Source organism: Pleurodeles waltl, chromosome 2_2, assembly GCF_031143425.1.
Source record: "Pleurodeles waltl isolate 20211129_DDA chromosome 2_2, aPleWal1.hap1.20221129, whole genome shotgun sequence".
NCBI classification, from domain to species: Eukaryota; Metazoa; Chordata; class Amphibia; order Caudata; family Salamandridae; genus Pleurodeles; species Pleurodeles waltl.
The window spans coordinates 29,721,106-29,744,691 of NC_090439.1; the positions used below are offsets into that span (position 1 = coordinate 29,721,106).

Consider the following 23,586-nt stretch of genomic DNA (forward strand, 5'->3'; position numbering starts at 1 on the left):
GCGCAAAGTCAGGTCGACTGCCGATGCACCTTGGGCGGGTCGACAAGCAGATAGGTCCCATTCTCGTCTCAGGGCACTATTTAGCAAAAAAAATTTGTTCAGCGATTTTGGATTTTGGCTATCTGGGCACCTTTAGAACCACTTCCAAGGATCCAGGACCGGAAAGGCACCACTTGGAAGGTTAGAACTCACTCAGGTTGGATCAAGGTGCGGGTTCAAGAAGGTTGAAGCCTTTTTTTGTTATCCCTGAGGCTCTGATGAGACCGCCAGCCAGCCAGCCCTTGGAGTCACTTTCGTAGTCCTGAGTTCAAGAAGTTGGAACAAGGCTCAAGCAGCGGGGGAGGCTACCTCTCTCCAAGGAGCCCCTGCACATAGGGAATGATCTGTGGCCGGAGTGCCTTCACTACTGCTGCCCACGGGCTCCCTTTACCACATAATATGGGACTGTCCAGTGGTGAGAAGGTGTTGCTTGCAGATCAGTAAGAGGACTGGGCAGATGATTGGCTGTAGTCTGGTGCTAGATCCTAAAATTATCCTGCTGGGGATTATGGATATGCTCGGGAGACCTGTGCTGCTTGCACCCTCATTGCCACAGCATATCTGGTAGATGGGAGACATGGCTAGGCATTGGGGGAAAAAAAAGAACAGCCTCCCCTGCAGCAGGAGTTGACAAGCGATACTGATTACTCTGCAGCAATGGAGAAGCTGGGCTATAAGGCTCAGGGGTGGGGGGGGAGGGGTTTGGCATATGCATGCTTAATTATGAGCGAGCATATTGGCACCGAGGAAGAACCACGCTGGAGACTCTTGTTAAACATAGCAGTGGGATGGGGGTGGTGGGGGGGGGGGCGGAATCGCAGCTACTGGGCAGGTCATTGAGTGGAGTAGTCCTATCAGTGAGTTATACCATGTGCTGTTATGTGCCTGTGTTAATACTGTATGTCATTGTAGTGTGCTTTGCTATACCACGACCCCCTTGCCTATTAAGCCCTTTGTTTTGGTGTGGAGCAGTCATGACCACAGGCAAGGATGTGAGGTTATTTTGTAATGCTTTGGATGACTTTTTCTCTGTATAACAATAACATTTGAATAAAGAAATCAGCTGGGCAGGCCTCTGAGGGTTCAAGACAGGCTTCAGACAGCAGATGAGTCTTTCCAGGTGCAGCAAAGCAGTCTCTGAAATACTAAGCAGGCAGTCCTCAGAGTCCTTCAGCAGGTCCAGGAAGTGAAGAGTAAAATGAGTCTGAGGGTCCTATTTTTATATCTGGTGCCTTCTTTAAAGTAGGAGACGTTTCTAGAGATTGCCTTTAAAACGTGTGGAATTTCTTTCCTCCCTACCATGGCTAAAGCCTTACTACAGGCACAATGAGACTGTGTGAAGTACTTTGTAAGAAGGAAGGGTACAGCCTATTGATTTGCAAGTGGGGCTCTGCTCAGCTCTGCTAGTTATGGCTCATCCAGGCACACGTTATCCCTCTGTTGGGTGGCTGTCGGGGAGGAATGTAGAAAGTCCAACAGCCAGCTACACCCAGTCATGTAACTCTGGAACAAGCAGCAGGCAGAAAATACATAAGGCCGGAAAATGCCAACTTTCCAAAAGTGTTTTTTTCAAAATTGTGACTTAAAATCTGACTTAACCATTAAAGAGAAATTTATATTATAATTTCTTAGACACTAAACATGAATTTCATTCTTGCTCCTAATCAAAAGTTATTAAATGTAATAAGGCAACACAATTTCATCCTGTGTGAGTGGTAGGCCTCACAGTAATAAACTAATTTAGGAGTTTTTCACTACCAGGACATGTAAAACTTAAATGTACATGTCCAACCTGTTAATTACAATGCCCCCTGTTCTGTGGGCTGCCTAGTGCCTACCTTGTGGGTGACTTGTTTGTATTAAAAGGGGACTTTAAGAATTGGTAGTTTAAAACCACTTTCAGACTGCAGTGGCAAACCTGGGACATGTTGTCAGGGGCTACCTAAGTGGATTGGACAGTGCTAGCGGCACTTAATTTATCAGCCCTGTGTATATAGTATACCATTTTACTGGGGGCTTACTAATAAATGGAATATGCCACTCAGGCGTAAGCCAATGTTACCTAGTTTTATGGAGTGAGCACAAGCAGCTTAGCACTGGTTAGCAGTGTTAAAGTGCACAAAGTCCTAAGTCCATATAAAAATAATTTAAAAAAATATAGGATGGTGAAGGCAAAATGTTTGGAGGAAGACCACCTTAAGACTGACTGATCATTCACCCAATAATTGGAACTCCTATAAGTTTGGTGCTAAAGGTTAAAATGTTGCATACTAGCTTCTAATAGGATCTGGGAAAATAGCCTGTATTACCTTGTGGCCTGCATGTCAAGAACACCATGACTGTTGGTAGGAGACAAGGCAAGGCACTCTACCCAATTCATGTTACGTGTAAGGGTTGTGTTGATGAATCTTAGTTATTTTCTAAGATGACTCTGAGCCCTCTGTTGGTTCTGTTACCTTGGCATGCATCTTAAAAATGTTCTAGCTGTGTGGACCATCTTTGAGATTAGCTGGTGAGGAGGGATTAGAGATCCACCTTTTGAGTTACAAACTAATGGTAACCAACAAGCAAAATGCATTGTAGGTCCACTTTATGAAAGTCCCCAAGATATCTTTAGCAAACCAGACAGCTGCACTGTCTGTTAAGCTGCGACCTAAAAAGATCCATACTGGACCTTATGTTCACTTAATTAACTTTACAATCCAAAATAAACCTTGATTTCTTATGCACATTAATAACCTTTAATGTAATCCATATTAGTGAATAGCCCTTACTTGCATTTCACATGTTTTACTTCATCTTATTTCTACTAAGAATGTTCACATTTTCCATATGTATGTGTTTCTGTAATGTTTTGATGCAAATATGACTATGGTGGAGAGCATATACTGAACCAACACACTTATGGTTGATTTCATGATATAAATGAGGGTTTGTGATAGGCCACATTTGAGAGCTCTGGAATTGATGCTAAAGGAAGTGTTTCTTACATTGCCTGTCAGTGACTCATAAAGGTGTGCCAGCTACATGCAAAATATGTGAACGTGTTAGGAGTTGAGTTGCGGAAATATGGAGTGTTCCAAAAGAGAATAATATTCTGTATGTGTGAGAGAGAGAGATAAAAGTTAGGTGACACAAGGAAGTTCATGCAAAAGATCAGAGCAGCATTACAATGTTGTGTGAGATATGCAGGTGAGGAATTTCAGAAAGATGTGGGGAGACAAAAGGTTGATGTATACAACAAAAATAATGCAGAAGGCAAAACTGGAGTAAATGATTCACTCCGAAGCTATCCCTTCTTACTAATGTTTAATTTACAATGTTATGTTTTCAGAACTGGAACATTTTCAATTCTATTTATTCACAACATTGTTAGTGGTGTTACTCATTCATGAAACTGCTAATAAGTCACGTTTGTTGCCATGTTATATGACAGGATGCAGTTTCAGAAAACTCGGAGGCATCAAAAGGATAGGATTCTAGTTCAAATGTCTTAAGCCGTGCCATTAATTAAATAGGCTACACTTTTCATAAATGATTCCTAGTTAAACTTCTTTGCCCATGCCCCTTTTGGAGACCTGCCAGCTTTTCATCGGACTTAAAGCACTAAGAATGGTAGAGAAAAGCAACAATATAGATTCATAAAAACACACCAGTAAATAAAGCATTTGCTTTTACATCTCTGGCCATGCCTTATAGTGATCCACACCAGCAGTAATTACTGAATGACATTGAAACTTGTCTTTATGGGGCCTTGTAGTCGAGTCCTTAACATTGCACATGAAAACATCTGACCTGTTTCTCAGCAGTGAGTGCAAGAAACTTAATGTAGTCTACGTCAGTGATGCAGTCTCTTTTTATGTTCCTTTCATTTTAGTTAATGTTACTTGGTTTGTGTGTTCCTAGCCTCCAAAAAAACTTCCTTTTTCCTGGTGTTGTGTTTCATGCTACACATGCATCTGCATAGTGCCTACTGTTTATGAATTACTTCTGGGTGTCTGTGTTCCGAATGTGGATGGGTTTTGAGGATGGGGCATGATTGAGAGTTCTGGAGGAGAGACTGAAAGCAGTGCTTGTTTTTCACTGTACCCTTCACAGGGTCAGAAAATATTCAGACTACATGCTCAGTCAATCCTTGAACTCTGTGTGGAGATTGTGATGGCTTTGGTCTCATATGGTCCACTGCCCCTTTTCCCCCCCTGTGTGCTCACTCCTTGTCCGACACTCCGTCATCATCCATTCCATCTACGGTGCCCTCTCTGTTAGAGAGAGAAATTGAAGCATATCCCAAACATTTGTCCGAGAGCTCTGGAGACATAAAGATAGTGGCATATAGGCCAATTTAAATTATGATTATATAGAAAGTGAAACAGGGACATAGGTGTGGAAGTATGGACAACATCTAAGGGAAATAAATGCATCATTTGGGAGGTTGGGGTGCCAGCAGAGATTGGCACACTGAGTGTCACTAATGCTAAGGCCAGCCCTGATTGGTATCAATCCCAAAAAAACATTTTTAATGAAAAATGTTGCTAAACCAGAACTATGGAGTCACTGTCAGCAATTTTGTAAAATAATACAAATATGCACATATATACTTAATAATGTGCTGATTTATATTCCTGCTGTACCATATTTCTTGTCCCCTTGCCAACCATCTTGTTGGCTACACCTCCTTTGAGATGATTCCTGAATTTGAACCCAGGTGCAGAGTTTTGTTTTGAGTCTTTGTGTGTTTTATAAGAAAAATGTATTCACCCTCAACCGAGTGCCAAGGTGTGACATTTGGCTTCCAGCTTGGCGGTGTGGGTATTATATTGCTAAGGTTCTGAAAGCAATTCTCTGCTTTGTTCCCACCAAGGAGTCCTGCCCATCCTGTATGGCTACTGTTCTTGCCCATTTTCACTAGTCTAGCAAGGATAGTTGTATCTTATTTCTGGGAGTTTTCCTGAGAGTTAATCTTTTCATTTATGCAACACATGAAGAAACATCTACATTAAATGAAATATTTCAAGACTTAAAGCCAATTTGAAGGCGTACTGACATTTAACTGTAGAGAATTTGGTGACCTACCCTTGAAATTGTATCCTGGCATTGTCTAACTTGTCTGTAGTGTTACAGAAATGGTGTGGTTCTAAATCCACACATAATGCCCATGAACATTAACTATGTAGGGCGATTGCGCTTCTAATTACTATGAATGTTGCGGGGTAAATAAAAACGTAAGAAATGGAAAAAAGACAAACTCTTCTTTGGCAATGAAAAGAAAGCCTTTTATTGTCACGACAGAGAGATCAACACTCCTCACACAGGCTGGCAGCCTGTCTCAAGGTGCTGTGGTGCAGACAGCCTTTTATATATAAACCCACACAATACTTTATTACAGAACAGTAAATAATGATTGATTGGTCAGTCATAGATTAAAACAGAAAAACATTTGAATACCTGTAGGCCCATAACCCCTTAATTCTAAACTAATCTACACATTCTTTACTTATGGCTTTAACTATGCTTGACAGACTATCTATTCTTCACTCTTGAATACATGCATTTCTACAGCAAATACAATTTTAATACAATGTTTGCCTTATTGTAATCCTAAAATCTCCTTGTAGTACGAACTGCTTAGATTTCCTGCACCAATCAAGTTTACAACGTTTTTGGAAACACTAAGTACATACCAGTGAGCCTGTGTGCTTTAGTTTATTAAATTCCTGTATGTTTGCTAAACACATGTTAGCTTTCATCTGCAGGCTGTTTAAGTTATTTATTTCAGTGTGTCCTCGAGTGAACACTTCATCTTATTCTGGTCAGCATTGGATTTTGGCCTGTAATGCCTTTTTTATTTCATACATCGGGAAGCTTTCTGCCGATGTCTGCTGTTGCGCTATATTTTTGCACATATAGTCTACATTTCCTGTAACATTAACTTTTTATATAGTATTTACTTACCACATTTTTTAACTGTTTCAAAATTGTGTAATAGTAAGTGCTTCTGTAACCCAGTTAAGTGGTGCCTAATTTATTGACTTGAAGAATGTTGGGAGGAGTGTGCATTGTTGGGACTTCAGAAAAGTATATCACACCACATGTCCACATGAAAATGGCTAAATCTTCTTCCTATACTGAAGTCAAGAAGAGCTTCATGGCAGACCAACATTACTGAACCTACACTTGTTAACCCGGGCCAGAGAAATTGAAAGTTTTTTACAGGAGGGGGAGAAACAAAAACTTCCCAAGGTATATAGTGAATAAGTGTTTGACCAAGAGCTTTGCAAATTGATAATAAGCAGGTATAGAAGAGGTGATTTTTGGGAAGCATGTTAAAGTATTATATTTGAAGAGGAAGCTTGATCCTAGCCAATGTTTTTTCACCAGTTCTAAAATCTCCAGAAGCTAGAAAGTCATCCCCATTTCCTTATTGTTCAGTTTTTACATTGTATAGTTGGCCCAGGCAAATCATAAAAGGAATTTACTTTGATCACACACAACACAAGTCAAAGGCTTAAATTTGTGTTATATGTGAAGGATTTTTTCAGACGTACTGCAGACAGGAAATTTGCCATATTGCCAGTATATAATGCAAAGGCAAGTATAAGTTGGAATAGCAAAATTGATTAGAAAATCATGTTGGAATCCCACGTGGGATGACTTCAGGTGGCCTGCCACTCTCGAAGCCGCTCCGACTCCCACCGACCACACATGCAACCTAGGATTTATCTTGGACCCCTCATTATCCATGAGCCAGCAAGTCAACACCATCTCCTCCTCCTGCTTCAAAATCCTACTCATGCTCCGAAAGATCTACAAATGGATTCCCACCGAAACCAGAAAAACAGTCACCCAAGCCCTCGTAAGCATCAAACTGGACTATGACAATGCCCTCTATGCAGGAACCACGGCCAAACTCCAGAAGAGGCTGCAACACGTCCAGAACGCCTCCACATGCCTCATCCTGGACATCTCCCGCCACTGCCACATCACAAGCCATGGGAGAGACCTGCACTGGCTCCCAGTCAACAAGAGAATCAGTTCAAACTCCTCACCCACGCTCACAAAGCACTGCACAACAGAAGACCAGAATACTTCAACAGACGGCTCTCCTTCTACACCCCGACCCGGCATCTCCGCTCTGCCAACCATGCCCTCGCAACCGTCCCACGCAACTGCAGAACTACAACCGGCGGCAGATCATTCTCGCACCTGCCCGCCAAGACGTGGAACACTCTTCCCACCCATCTGTGTCAGACCAAGGACCTCCTTACCTTCAGGAGGCTTCTCAAGACCTGGCTGTTCGAGCAGTAGCAACACCTCCACCCTAACCCCATCCCTCCCCAGCGCCTTGAGAACCTCACGGGTGAGTAGTGCGCTTTACAGATTCATGATTTGATTGACTATTTGTTGCTTACTAATTCAGCTTGTATGCTAAAACCATATGAAAATATTTCAGCGCACAAATATGGGTACAGTGAAAATTCCTTCTGACGTACTGAATGTATGTCTGTGGTGCCATTGGTTCTGGCATGTTTTCAAATAAGGTGTAGTGAACTTAGGTTATTTGTATAGGCAGTTAAAGAAGCCTCATTGAGTTTTTACATCCATGTCCTTCAGATTTTCACTATTATTTTATAAGGCCAATATAAAGGAGTTCACAAGGTTTAATAGCTCTTTGTGGCCCAACCTCCGAAAGTGCATTTGTCTAGAATAGTGAAAATCTTTATGGAACTGATTGCAGCCTTTCAGGTCGCCATAAATGGAATGACGCTAGAATACTTTTGGGAATGCATTTTTTTTCCATTTCCCCCCCCCAGCACAGGCTTTCTGTTTAGTAGGTCTTTTCATTTGTGATGATCCTCTTTGAGGTATACGTTTGGGGTAACCGAAGTGTACTCTTAAATATACATATTTTTGTCAGGTGTAAAAAAAAAAAGGGGGAGATCTGCTTATTGAGAGTTGAAAGTAGTCCTGTTTGCTGAGGCGAAGTGAGAAGATTCAATGTCTTGGTTGTATTTTCCTAATTACTGGCTGAAGGTGGTGTGGTCTTGATATCTGGGGAACAATGGGGAGGGTGGTGGAGATGTTGCAGGAAAATATATTTTTGCAGTTTTGGATATGTTTAATACCTGCAAACAAGCTCCTATATGCAGGTGGGTGGCTGTGAGGCATGTAGAGAGCTATTTCTTGATGCAAGAAGCTAAAATGAAGTATGGGGAAATACAGGGAGTGCAGAATTATTAGGCAAGTTGTATTTTTGAGGATTAATTTTATTATTGAACAACAACCATGTTCTCAATGAACCCAAAAAACTCATTAATATCAAAGCTGAATATTTTTGGAAGTAGTTTTTAGTTTGTTTTTAGTTTTAGCTATGTTAGGGGGATATCTGTGTGTGCAGGTGACTATTACTGTGCATAATTATTAGGCAACTTAACAACAAAAAAATATATACCCATTTCAATTATTTATTATTACCAGTGAAACCAATATAACATCTCAACATTCACAAATATACATTTCTGACATTCAAAAACAAAACAAAAACAAATCAGTGACCAATATAGCCACCTTTCTTTGCAAGGACACTCAAAAGCCTGCCATCCATGGATTCTGTCAGTGTTTTGATCTGTTCACCATCAACATTGCGTGCAGCAGCAACCACAGCCTCCCAGACACTGTTCAGAGAGGTGTACTGTTTTCCCTCCTTGTAAATCTCACATTTGATGATGGACCACAGGTTCTCAATGGGGTTCAGATCAGGTGAACAAGGAGGCCATGTCATTAGATTTCCTTCTTTTATACCCTTTCTTGCCAGCCACGCTGTGGAGTACTTGGACGCGTGTGATGGAGCATTGTCCTGCATGAAAATCATGTTTTTCTTGAAGGATGCAGACTTCTTCCTGTACCACTGCTTGAAGAAGGTGTCTTCCAGGAACTGGCAGTAGGACTGGGAGTTGAGCTTGACTCCATCCTCAACCCGAAAAGGCCCCACAAGCTCATCTTTGATGATACCAGCCCAAACCAGTACTCCACCTCCACCTTGCTGGCGTCTGAGTCGGACTGGAGCTCTCTGCCCTTTACCAATCCAGCCACGGGCCCATCCATCTGGCCCATCAAGACTCACTCTCATTTCATCAGTCCATAAAACCTTAGAAAAATCAGTCTTGAGATATTTATTGGCCCAGTCTTGACGTTTCAGCTTGTGTGTCTTGTTCAGTGGTGGTCGTCTTTCAGCCTTTCTTACCTTGGCCATGTCTCTGAGTATTGCACACCTTGTGCTTTTGGGCACTCCAGTGATGTTGCAGCTCTGAAATATGGCCAAACTGGTGGCAAGTGGCATCGTGGCAGCTGCACGCTTGACTTTTCTCAGTTCATGGGCAGTTATTTTGCGCCTTGGTTTTTCCGCACGCTTCTTGCGACCCTGTTGACTATTTTGAATGAAACGCTTGATTGTTCGATGATCACGCTTCAGAAGCTTTGCAATTTTAAGAGTGCTGCATCCCTCTGCAAGATATCTCACTATTTTTGACTTTTCGGAGCCTGTCAAGTCCTTCTTTTGACCCATTTTGCCAAAGGAAAGGAAGTTGCCTAATAATTATGCACACCTGATATAGGGTGTTGATGTCATTAGACCACACCCCTTCTCATTACAGAGATGCACATCACCTAATATGCTTAATTGGTAGTAGGCTTTCGAGCCTATACAGCTTGGAGTAAGACAACATGCATAAAGAGGATGATGTGGTCAAAATACTCATTTGCCTAATAATTCTGCACTCCCTGTATATAGGTATCCTCTGCATAGCAATTATAGAAAAGATATGTCTAGAGTGAGCAGCAGGCGTTCAGCCATGGAGGTTAACAAACAAAAGTCTGAGAAGGAATGATCTGAGACATTAGATGAGAACCTGTGGAGAGCAGGTTCTCTGAAGATTGCTTAGGTTGTATAGTAGTGTGCGGTGCAGTATCAAATGCCTCTGTGTGGCTGATGTGTGAGAACAGAAGAGATGGTTGTGATGGCCAGTGTTACCATGGCAGAGGGCAGTTTCTGTGGTTTGCAAATCTCTGAAAGCAGATTATAAGGGGTCAGGCAGGTATTGAGTTGCGAGGACAGAGTAAAGATGATGAGAAACAAGCTATTAAAGTTTTGGAAATAATCTAAACAAATGAGGCCAGATTACGGGTAAAACAACTGCAGATTTAAAATTGCTTGCAATTTTCAGTTAGTGGGGTAGATCACCACAGTAGCTAACTACTAGATGTTACACACTGTCCTCTTTGAAAGAGAACACTTACATATCAGTACTGCTGAACTTCACTATATTACAATCTGCATTAAAATATGTTCATGCTGCTCATTTTGCCTGTTTGTTTATTTTTAATATGATATGTTTGTATCTATGCAGCGGTTAATGGAAGTGAATTACCTGGGCAGCGTCTACCCAAGCCGTGCAGTGATTGGCACTATGAAGGAGCGAAGAATGGGTAGGATAGTCTTTGTGTCCTCACAAGCAGGACAGCTAGGTCTGTTTGGTTACACAGCTTACTCTCCAACAAAGTTTGCTCTGCGGGGACTTGCCGAAGCATTGCAAATGGAGGTACGTTTAAAAGAGTGTTTCTGAGAATGACATGTACATTCGTTCATTAAAAGTTGTTAAGTTGCGCATTGAATATGCCTAATTAATCATCATATAACATTTAGTGACCTATATATCCATCATTGAAGGTTTTAATTCTGACATAATAACTTTAAGTATAAATGTATTAATTAACAATTGCTCTCTTTTCGATTAGTTAAAGGTACTCCTAGAGGAACAAAATAATGTGCACCTGTTTTTAATACAGCCCAATGCCCACACTTTAGAAAACGAAATTAGATACTTTTGGAAGTACATGACATTAGAATGTGCGGCAAAACTGACTAAGCATATTCCTGAAGTTTCCCAATTTAACCATCTTATTTTTCTTGTAAATACTGGGGGGGAGGGGGTCTGAGAAGTTTTTGTCACAAGGACCAAGTTGTAAAGTTTCACATGAACCCGATCTCTGCTCTCTACTCTCGGAGGGACTTCTGTTTGTCTTTCTGACATGCCATTTCCTTGAAAGTTACGTTTAATTAATTTTTTTGTGACCTTGAAATGGGATGGATGTTGGTCATGTTTCCTTTCTCATAACAACTTAAGAGGAGAAAAGCCCCTATGAAAAAACAACAAACCGAAAACTATAAGATCTATGGGTAGATGGATGCATTGAGTGCTTGGTCCAAACCATGCGAAAACATAAGTCCACAGTGGCATCCTTCTTGTTAAGTCCAGGTATTTTTCTTCCTTGGAACTCCTGGACATACCGAGTATCACAGTGTCCTGCATTTGTTCCGTACATGGAGTAGGGGGATCCCCGAAACCATGGACTATGACTTGCTGGTTGTGCAGCAACAAAACAAAATCCTTCAACATGAAAGGCAGTAACTATCCTACAACCTCCTCTTAATTTATTAGTGTGCTATATCTTTAAGCAAATCCACAGTAAAAGCTATGGTTAAAACACATCGTTCCTACTACGTAGTGAAAAGTAACAAATAATGATGATCTACTTACATTAAAATTTGGAACTTGTTTAAAACCTCCAGTGGTGTTAAGAATAAGTTGCACGATACGTTTTAAATTCCCAAAATGTCTTGGCATGAAAAACCTCAAACAATGTTGCTCTCTCTGAAATGGTGCTAGAAACCCAGAATAACACTCATTGAGCACATTCTTCACAAACTACATCCTTCATTCACAGTGTGAAATCTAGCCCTTTCTACCAGATTAAATGTGTCCGCATGGTTGTTTCATTCACAATCTTGTTGTTCGTAGGTACACAGAGTCCACTTGTCCATCTGTTTTTATTAAGAAAACTTGAGGTTTTTTTTAATAAAAGCATGCTTTAATGTTATGAGTTGCAGAAAAAATAGCTTAATCTTTAGGATTTTTTGAATAAATGTGTAAGATTTTTAATTAGCGATGTTCTACATCTGTCACTGGATGAAAAAGATTTACTGAATTCCTGTGCCCAACCCCTGCTGCGGTTGGCTTTTCCGTGTGCAGTGAGTTTCCCGAAGGGCTACTCTGTGCAAACCTCTATGACAAAGAGCATCTGCATAACTGATTTAATTGCATTTGACTTTGTTTGGCACCCACCAAGAAACTGTTCCCTGTCCTTAATCAGCACCAAATACACCAGTATCAAAGTCAAAATTTCAAACAGTATTTCCACAAAGCTTTGAAATGGTCAATGTGAAGGAAGAAGTGGGGTGTCATATGGGTTGCTTGTCAAGGGTGAATGAAATGTTCTTCCTTTATTTATATATATATATATATATATATATATATATATATATATATATATTTTCTGCGAAACCCAATGCAAACTTTGGGGAACTCTGCCCGTCTGCTGTGTATGAACCACATGCCCAGATGTTTAAAAACTAGTAGTAATGCAGTTGGAATGTCCTGCAACACAAGAATTACTATGCTCATGGAGGAATTCATTGAACGAGGGATACGTGTCGTACTTCACTGTCAGGGGCAGGAACATTTAATTACCATAATGGCCCTGCCTCTGGCAGTGCAAGATTCCAAGCAGGGGGCCTGTTTGTGATGTCTGTGTATTAGAGTTCCACAAAGACCCTTCAGTAAGGTGCCAATGGCTGACTTCCCTTCTGAAAAGGTTGCTTGCAAGAGCACTGTTATGGATTCGGGCAACGTAATGACCATTAAGATAAGTTTATTGCCCAGCCCCTCACAGTGCTACCAAAAGCAAATGTTATGGCTTTTGGGCTAGTTTTTCTTCAGGCAGATGATGTGAAAAAGAATTGAGTTTTAGATGTTCTGAAAATTGTTAAAAAATGTCATAGTTAGACTCTTGCCACCAAAAAGAATGCCTACACTTGTGCATGTGAAATACTGTGTAATCTAGCTTGTAGTGTTTTTTTAGGATAAAACACTCCCAAAAATTCTCCTGATATTTGCAAGCAGTGGAGAGCTGTTTCTGATGGACTTCTAGCTGCAGATACCTCACCTTTTAGATTTTCCCCCGACGTCAGACTGGATCTGGAAGCTTTTCAGCAGTATCTCAGTGTGCAGCCGCACATCACTAACCTACTGATGCACAGATGTCGTCCTGCTCTGGAAATGATATGCAGAACCTATATAGACCCTATTCCTGCATGCTGATTTCACTTCCTTTCCACTCCTCCTGATGTGGATCTGGAGGTTCCTCTAGTTTCTCAAAAATCTCAATCATTTGTCTTCCAAAATTCTACAGTGTGCAAGGGTGTCTCCGACTACAGGTATAGTTTTTAAGCCCTTAGGGAATGTCTCCATCGGATGTCAGTGACAGATACCATCAGGTGTGCCTGTGGTATTTAGGTTCAAGGCACGACTGGAAGGCCTGCAGTGACTATGTGTTGATAAACTAGAAGGCCATCCAGGACTGGGAGATGGAACTTTATATCACCAAGTATAAGAAGAAGACTCCTTGCCAAAACTGTTCCAAATTAAGTCCCAGTCCAGGGTTTAGCACCAGCCCTGTTCCAGCTCTGAGTCAACAAACCTGCTGGTGAGGGTGGTCTTCGTCACAATCCAAAACCTCTGGTAAGTCTAAAAAGAAACAGAAGAAATAAAAATGAGACTCTTACCCCACTTGCATTCGCCTGAACAAGCACAGCAGTGGTGCCATGGATCTAGATCTCGCTCCCGGAGTCGGCCGATTTAGAAGCTGATCCTTTAACTCGGTCTGGCACAACCAGAATTTCTGGGCAGTCTGCTTCTCTGAAACAGATTGAAGAATTCTACACAGCCATGCTCCGGCTCTTTGGCTCCTTGTCCTGCTTCCTCTGTTGTGCCTTTAGGCCTAAAAGCAGAGAGGCCCTCCACCTAGAGTCCCACTGGTTCACACCCAGTGCCAGCTGGATCCTCTGAGTCCGTTACGATGACTCTAGCTCCAGTCCAATCCCACCCTGGCACTGCAGTCCATGTCAATTCCTAACAACTTGACGCTGGTACCAAATCCACTGATGCCGGACAAAGTGATTTCCATTGCACCGTCTCACTCCAAAAAGGTGCCTGTCCAACCTCACCCCACTACAGTTGTGGTGCTGCTTACTCCGCATGCTTGCCCACCTCCACAGGGAAGACAACACAATCTATGTTCACTTTTCGGCAGGGACTTGGACAATGATTATGTTGCGGATGAGGAGTTTACTCCACCCTATCAAGGTACCATTGGTATGATGATTTGCAAGAAGCTAGTCTTGATACATCCTTAAAAGGACCGGCTTTCCCCCTCTGGAACAGTCAGAGGATTCTGCTTCCTACGCCATGGCAACGCTGCGGATGTCCTTGACCTCCAGCTCCCAACCTTGAAAGTAAAGACTATCATATTAACAAAAGTTCTACAGCTAAGGCAAACACCTTTCAAGCCCCTACTGCCATTTAACAAGGCTTTAGCAGACACCTTATTGGGGGCATGGGCCAAACCTTGCCCAGGTCCACCAGACTATCAGCAGATTTCACAGTGCCATCGCTCTGCCCAGATGAACCCTCTTATCTATCTCGGCACCCTTTCCCTTAAAGATTGGTCCAAGCATCAATCCCAACAGGTTCCCAACTACCCTCTCAGATCAGTGGGTGCCAGCAGGCTGCTGGGACACTTTTACCACAACCTTTAGAACTCTCTGGCTCAATTCCTCTGAAGGTGACCCCGAAGATCTCTGACCTGTCTTTGCCCAAGCTACTCAGAACCAGCCAAGATGCGGTCAAAGTAATGATTTGTTGTGTCTTAGAGGCACCAGTTTCAGAGAACAGGCCATTGGCACCACTCCTGTCATTCATCACTAAGCTTGGTTGCGATCCACTGTTTTATTTAGGCAATGTACAGCCGTCCCCACTGGACTTGAGGTTAGATAGGATTTGCCTGTTTGGGGACAAAAGACCATAATATCGGACAAGTTTGTCCTGCAAATTATTTGAAAGAGCAATGCCCTCCTCTTCTTTACTGTGTCGCCACACCTTCCACTGATGGAGGTCCAGATTACAATTCTCTGTCATTAATCCCTACTCACACCCCCTTTTGATAAGGATGTTAGGCAGGTTAGCCAAGTAAAAGGGACAGATGATTTTTGTACAGGGAGACTGTGGAACAACAATGGCCTATTAGTACAAAATGCCAGGGATCCATGCTTGATTAACACAATGCCATTATTAAATAATCCCTCTAGTATAACATTCAATAAACATCTAAGTCCATTTCTGTCCCTAGTAAGCTGAAATATGTCACTGATCTGTTCAAAACTGGAAGTGATGATGGAGGTTCATTCATAGACAGAATTCAACATTTGTATATGCCAAGAGTTCTGGACTTTTATGGAGATCTTTAGACTAGGCTACCTAACATAGAGTAAAGAAGCAATACCCGTAAAAGTAGGTAGACCCTCAGAAGGCCTTATTATATGGGCTAAACTATCCTTGGATTGTCAGGTCAAGGAAATAAAGTTTGACTCCCCAGATCTGCATGTGCTGCGTTTATGCCCCAAACATGGGACAACTTATCTTTTGATAAACATCTACAGTAGATCCTGCTCTTTTAATAAAATATCTCAGACTATTTAGTGGATTACAGCTTGAGCCAATGTGTGATCATAGCAGGGGATTTTAATATAAATTTTGAGTCCCATGGCCCTTTCTTGTAACTGATCATGGAAGAAGACACACACTAGCGGATCCCTGCTTATTCCGGCCAAAGGATAGCCCCTACAATGAGCCTAACTGCCCTACAGATCATAAATTTAATGGTAACATCTGAGACACCGAAGCAAAACCCATGTCGGTAAGAGTAATATAGATTACATTCTGTTCGATGTATGGATTAGACATGAAATGGCAGACATGGAGGTCCATGACCGCCTTGATAGTGACCGGTTTCCTTAAACTGGAGAAGGTCAGCATACAGGATCTAGTACATCGTGTCCCCTAGAACCCCAACTCCCATTGCATTGACCAATAATTAACAAAATGGGAGGTGGGCAGCCATAGTCAAATCAGAAAAGGACAATAAAGAGATTTAAAAGATTTTTTTTAGAAGAACTTGCTATTTTAGTAGAAAAATACCTTCCCCCTTCCCAGATCACGGAGCTTCACAAGAGATGCTTCTCAAAGGTCAGCGAGGTATTTGTAAAAGATAATAGCAATCAAAAAAATCCCCCCCCAAAATAAAAGCCAACAAATGGTTTAACAACTCCTGCAAGATTGCTTAAAGGGGCCTGGTGAAAGCCTTAAAAAATAAAAGGAGATCGGAGATCCTGGAAGCTAGGAATAATTATACAGACATTGTCAAGACAAGTAAAGCCCAGTGGGAGGCTAACATGTGGGAAAAGCTATTAGAAACGGTGAAAGGAAAGGGCATTAGGCGCATCTGGCAATTATTCACCCAGGATGGCAGCGGAAACATGCACATCTTGAATGCCATATTAAATCAAGGGATTAGGAGGGGCATTTTTCAGTTCTTTATGCTGAAACCCCCCCACTAGAGACCACAAATGAGGTGCTGTGTTAGCCCCTAACAATAAAACTCAAAGGAGAAATGGTCACCTTTCTCTTGAAGACACTGTAGCTGCAATATAGGCTCAAGAAAGGGAAAGCTCCTTGTGTTGAACAGAAGACCTGCAAATTTACTTTGCTCTGAACCTTAGATCTGGGGCCTGTGCGTTAATTGTATATGGTGGATCTAGCCCTTTTTGCAGGGTCATCCCCGGACCTTTTGCCATCTTCCTATCTTTTCTAACCTGTTTTTGTTGGCTTTAGGACTCTGAGCACTTTGCCACTGCTGACCAGTGGCAAAGTGCAAGTGTTCTCTGTCTAAATTTTATTGGCGATTGGTTTATCCATGATTGGCATATTTGATTTCCTAGTAAGTCGCTAGTCCCTCTGTGCCCAGGGCCTGTAAATGAAATGCCTCTAGTGGGCATGCAGCACCAATTGTGCCACCCACAGGAGTAGCCCTGTAAACCTGTCACAGACATGCCACTGCAGTGTCTGTGTGCAGTTTTAAACTGCCACTTCAACCTGGCAAGTGCACCCCCTTGCCAGGCCCAACCCTTCCCTTTTACTACAAGTAAGTCACTCCTAAGGTAGGCCCAAGGCAGCCCCATGGGCAAGGTGCAGTGTATTTAGAAAGTAGGACATGTACTGGGGTGTTTTACATGTCCTGATAGTGAAAAACGAGTTTAGCAGTATTTCACTACTGGAAAGCCTATCCCTCCCATAGGTTAACACAGGTATTGACTTGAAATATCATAAGTTTAATTTCCCATTGGGAGCAGATAAAGATATGAAGTTTGGGGTTTCTGAACTCAGAATTTAAAAATATATCTTTTAGTGAAGTTGGCTTTTAATTTGCAAGTTTGAACATGCCACATTTAGGAGGTGTTGTGTATTTTTTTGCTTAACCATTCTGTGCCTCTGCCTGTCTGTGGAACAAACGTCTAGGTCAGGATGACACTTGGGCTGTTTGTGAATGCACTCTAGACAGTCACACAAAGGGAGCTGAGGTGTGCTGTGCATATCCTGATGGGTCGTCCTGGGCTAGAGTGGTGGGAGGAGCTGACACTTGCACCTGAATAGGGCTGTGTCTGTCCTTACACAAAGCAGTTTCCAACCTCCTGGGGTGTGTCTGGGACCAGGACAGGAAAGGCAGGGTCTTGTGCACTACAAAGACTTCCCTTTGAAATGTGCCTACTTCAAGTGCAGAAATTAGATAAGTATTGGTCTCTGAGACCACAACTTCAGAACACTTCTGGACCGAGGCTGTTCTGCCAGGAAGAAGAGCTGAATGCTTTAACTGAAACTGCCACTCTGCCTGTTGCTTTGTTGTGCTGGCCTGCTGCTTCTGTCCTGGGAGTGGAAGGGCTGGACTTTGCTTTCTACATTCTGCTTTCCAAGGTTATCCAAGGGCTTAGACTGAGCTTGCTTCCTGTTAAGAAGTTTCAGGGACATTAAAGACTTCATTTGCCAGTGCTTGGACTCTTCTGCTGAGAGTCCTGACTTGCCAAGTGCTGCCAAATCCTGTCCCTGGGAAGTGGAAACTGGTGTCCTGAGGAAGACAATTAATGCATCTGATTGTAACAGCTGAAAATTGACACATTGCTGGGCTTGCAGCAGAAGAATCAGCGCAGCGCCTGCCTTGCTGAAGAATTGACAGAGCAACTTCTTTGCAGTGGAAGGTTCAATGCCGCCATTGTAGTACAGACACCGTACCTGTTCCACTGCTGTGTGCCTCGATTTTCCCAAGCTTCGGCCCTGGGCTTCATTTTCGCATCAACCTGCGCACTGCATGATTGAGAATGGACACTTCTTTTCTCCTGCGGAGAGAGAACGGGCACACCTCTTCTGCCATAAGGAACCGACACATCACATCCCCTGCCAGTAAGGAACCGACACATCCCCTCCCCTGCCACCAGTAAGGAACTGACAAATTGCCTGTCCTGCGAGGAGAAAATCAAATCATCATCTTCCCCTGTCAGTAAGGAACCGATGTGTTGCTTTGGTTTTCGGCATCTCACTTCCTATGCGGCTTGCATCATCTTTGTTTTTGATGCATCCCATATACTGTGTGTTATAAGGATCCAACCATTGATTCTTCAGGATTGACTTTTAAACCTTAAAAATTGATATCACTAGTTGTGTAGGGTGGATTTTTGTCGCTTTGGTCTTGTTTAGCTCCGATAAATATTGGCTATTTTTCTAAACTGGTGTTGAGTGCTTTTGTGGTGTTTTCACTGTGTTTGTGTAAACCACTGCCAACAAAAGAACTGATTTCTAACCATATGACTAATGCATTAGCTGCAGGTGCGCCAATTCCATGGTCTTGGAAAGACGCAGTAATTATTCTAATTATTTAAAAAAGGTGATAAACTTTGCCCAGGAAATTACCAGACCATAAGTCTAATAGATAACGTACAAAAGATCTATAGTATGCAAATCTCAATAAGGCTGTGGGACTGGATAGTCTCAGAAATATGCTTGGCCCATCTACAGGCACAGTATAAGTACATTTGATCAAGTTATAAGTTTCTTATCCATTAAATGGAAAACAGTGGATGTTGACCGTGGGATGTTGTATGTAGCATTTGTGCTACTACGTGCTGCATTTGTCCTTGTCCTGAGAAACCTTTGTTTGAGGTCTTAGGTAACCTTGGGGTTCCAGCCAGCCTATTGTCGTTTGTACAGGGCCTGTATGCGGAAAACTTTGCAGGAATTAGGTAGGGGCTGAGTGGGGAGTTGACTGTGGATATCCACATTAGAAGAGGTGTCTGTCAAGGGTGCTTGTTGTCCCCTACTCTTTTTCTACTATATATAAGTGGATGCATTTTCTACCTGTTAGACTGTGAAAATGACTAGTCCTGCAGAATATTGCTCTCTCAAACTGGCAGAGGACTACAAATTATTTTGAGAAAACGTAATGCACTTTAAAGACTGTGGCCTAGAGATCAATAGTAACAGAATGAAATTCATGGTATTTAGTACCTGAAAGGCCAATGGGAAGGTCAACCTAGAAGGAGAGGCATTAGGGAGAGTTTTTGAATTTGATTATCTAGAAGTGAGGTTCAACGACTCCCACAAATTGGTACCCCAGATAGAGAAAGTTAAGCTGGTATTAAAATACAGAGCACAAATAAGTACATGGTTTGCAAAAAGAGCGCTCTCTTTTGCTATTACACCTGCTGTAGAATTATATAAAATTCAAGCTTTCGAGGCCTCATTGGACAGGGTGGATTTGTGGGGCCACTGTAATCTCGTGACACTTGAAAAGGTAGAGAACTTCTTCATAAATTCACTTTTGAATCTTCCTATGAGCAATCCAACGCTACCACTGAGATTCTACCTTAACGTTAAGTCAGAATCCGATGTGGCAGCCTTGAGACGGATCTTAGATTTGGCTCAGGCTATGGACCACTGAAGACATGACCCCATTCAGGGATTTTCTTAGAGAGCTACTAGTTGGCTGAGCATTTATCTTAATCCCCGAATGTCCCACATAAAAACCTGGTTGGTAAATTAAGCTTGAGAGAGTACTGGCTATGTCCATCAGGTATTCCCCGAGGGGGCCAGTGAAATCTTTAAAAAAGCAGTATTGGGACTATACAATAGAAACTAAAGTATCTTCTATAATAACAGGTATTCTTACAGACTACTGTTAATCTTTTAAATGTGCACCAGAATGCAAATCTTTTATGGATTGTTAGGGACCCATCTGCCCGAGCACTTCATATATAATTTAGACTAGGTATTCTTCCATTAGCTTCCTTCACTTGGTCTTGGCATAAGGAAAGTAATTGTACCAGCTGTGTCTGTGGGGCTGCCAGGCAGTAGAAAATGACAAACATATAATATTTTTCTGCAATGCTTAGAGGAAACAACAAACTTATTGGATCAGCCTGCTTTGTCGCCTCCTTGGCCTAAACAATCTGCACAATGCTTAAGGATATGTAAAAGCCAATACTAGTGAATGTATTATATTTTCAATTGCAAGTTACTTCTCAGTTTGGTCCCCGAGGAGTAAAGCAGTCGACTCATTGACATTAAGTCCTAATAGCTTCTGTAATTAAAGATAATACTGCTATAAATTGATAAGGATGTTAACATGACAATAATTAGTATAATAATGATGAAGGAATTGTTCAAATTCAGAATAATTACTACCTAGATGGATTTGTAAACAGTTTGTCATTTGTTAGCTTCATGTTCAACTTTGTTTTCACATGCCTGTCATTATGTGCCTGTTCAGTTGTTTCTAAAGATAGTGAACTGTTTGAGGCTAAATAAATTGAAGCCTTTATTTTAATTAAGACTGTACATCTGACACTTGTGTTGGTGATTGTTTTCTAGGAGATGTACGAAGTCCATTAAAACCAAGAACACTGAGGAATTGTCCTCAATATGAGGCAAGTGTTTGCTGTATTTGTATTTCAGAACATAAATATATCTTTTTGTTTATTTCAACTGTAGGTGAAACCATATAACGTTTATATAACAGTTGCCTACCCACCCGACACAGACACTCCTGGTTTCGCTGAAGAAAACAAATCAAAGGTACTTTGCTATTGCTGTTGTGTAACCTTAACATTGCTTTGAACGGCAAAAAATATTGGATTCCTCTCTAATAGAAGGATGATTTGATAATTGCGTATTTGGGAGTAATGAGAAACCAAAATTATGAATGAAAAGAGATGCCTAAAGACCATAATATAGATGAATTGAGCTCACATTGACAATATATAAGGGTCGGGAGTAGGAAGGGGTAAAAATATATCAGTAGGTTTTTAGGGGGCAGGGGCAAGCCTGTGCAGAAGGGACAGGTACAGCGATGAGGCTTCAGATACAGGTGTGATTGTACTTTGAGTCATGTGGTAGCATTAGGAGAGGGTAGAGGAAGGGCAGAATGGATAAACTGGTAGTGGAGTGTTTGGGGTGTGGCGAATGCGGGAGAGGGGGCGGGAGGGTTGTTTGTTATAACAGTGTGCTAGGGATGTCCCACCCAGCCAAGACTACCAGTTTCAATCTGTGCCTCGACTGCAGTAAGTAGATGTTGGTCACGGATCCACATGACATCTACCTTTGTCACCTGGGATCAAACATGAATTGAAGTCCTGTGATAAGTGCTTCCTGATGCACCCAGATGCCATCATGAAGAACAGTCAGGCTTTAACATCAAGCACAAAAATAGAGGTCTTTCTCACTCAAATTCCCAGGGTTGCTTATGACCCCTTCACCTTTTAGTGTTCTAAATGAAGGTTAAAACTATGTCAAAAGAAAGTTGAGGCAAATGCATAAGAACACCAAATGGGGCTCGACCATCCCTCACCTCCACACCCCGTAACCCCACTGTCACAGTTTAAAGGAGACTGTGCCTTCAAATAGGCCACATTGCAGTTATTCATAGCGTTCGGAGTACCTCTGGCAGGTCTTGAATCTGTTGCAAGCTTCAATGGGAATCATGCATGCAAGTCCTTCCCTAGTACCCTTGGACTCAGTGTGATCTCACTTTGGCCTGGTTTCAGACGCATGTTGAAACCCTGCCTCATGCCCCACTGGTTCGGTTCGGGCTTTGACTCTAGAGATGCTGGTTCTAGTGTTGAATCTGGAGCAGACTTCAGCTCCATCCTTCCTATTTCATGCTGTAAGATAATAAAAGTGCAACCTTTGGTTGTGGGTGATTCCCCTGTTGCCCCTCTGCCTCGATATAGATGTTAACAAAGATTAAGGGCCTTGTTTGGATCCAACTGTTGCCGCCCAGGGGCGTGACCCATCACTCAGTGACAATGAGATCATCATCATGATGTTCTTCTTCTTGTTCTTCCTACACAGGAGAAAACCTGTATTTGTATTTGAAGGCTGTTAGTGGTCTAGATACTTCCCCGGAGTCTGACCTTGATTTCCCTTTGTGGGACAGCCGAGGAAAATGCCTCTTTTTCGGTATTTGTTTGCAGGTCCACCAAGGTCTTAATGCACACGGTAAGTAACTATAAATCTAAGGCTGATTCTGATGGACATTCCATAGCCTGGGCCAAATTCAATTGAATGACTCTCACGGACTGCCTTTCTGCAGCATGATCCAAACCTTGTTCTAGTACTCTGGTGAGTTGCCCAATTGCACAGCGAAATATGCCTGTTTCTGGTGACCCTCAAATTTTTGGTTCAGCATCCAACTCCAGCAATCCTTGTGGTTGAGATTTTCACCAAGAGGGTAAATTGGAATATATTTCCCAAGGCTTCTCCGGACAGGATTGATTCTTTGAGCAAATGTGTATATTCCTGTACCCTTTGAGCTGTTACACTCATGTTCTTTGGGGCATGGTGAGTGAGATTTTGCCTGCATTCCTGAGGATTATAAGAATTATTTTGCACAGTCTCTGCACAATGGCCAGGATGCAGCCAAATATGTACTTTGAGCATGCTTGGACACCAGAGATTGTCACTAATGCCAAAACATTTGATTTATTATTCTTCACTGTGCCTGTATGCTCTTCACTGTATTTTCCGGTTTGGCCATTCTTCTCTTTGTGTATATGCCATTTTGTGGACCCAGATTCTTTGTTGAAAAGGCAAACTCTGCTCAAGCGCTTTATGGATACCAGTATTATGGTGTACTTTAGGGGATGCCGCTCCCACACACAAACACCCACTCATTGGCTCCTCCAGGAGTGGAAAAAGTTCTGGGGCTATTCAAGATGCTGGTTCACCCTTGTTTGTGGGCCCAAAAGAAAGAGCATTTGGAAGAGGATATGTCCACCAGTAAACCTAGAACTCTTTTGCCTTATCCTATCCGGCTGTGACTGCTGCTGAGCCTTATACTTCCTCTTCCTAAGATCATTATAACTCAGTAGGGAGCAGATTTCGATTTTGTGAGCTTAACTGACGTACCATTATTTAGGGTCAGTGGTTTCTTCTGGTTTTTCAAGTTGGTTAAGCCCTCCCTTTTGTGTTATTATCCACCCACTTTCCTTCAGCC

General features: G+C 42.1%; 1 protein-coding gene across 1 annotated transcript in view; it reads left to right on the plus strand.

Annotated features, from left to right (window-relative positions):
• KDSR (3-ketodihydrosphingosine reductase) overlaps positions 1–23,586 on the plus strand; it is a 281,528-nt gene that overhangs the window by 130,836 nt on the left and 127,106 nt on the right. Inside the window, exons 6-7 of the mRNA XM_069219441.1 lie at positions 10,443–10,634; positions 21,084–21,167. Coding sequence (XP_069075542.1) covers positions 10,443–10,634; positions 21,084–21,167 — 276 coding nt within the window. The remainder of the gene's footprint in view (positions 1–10,442; positions 10,635–21,083; positions 21,168–23,586) is intronic.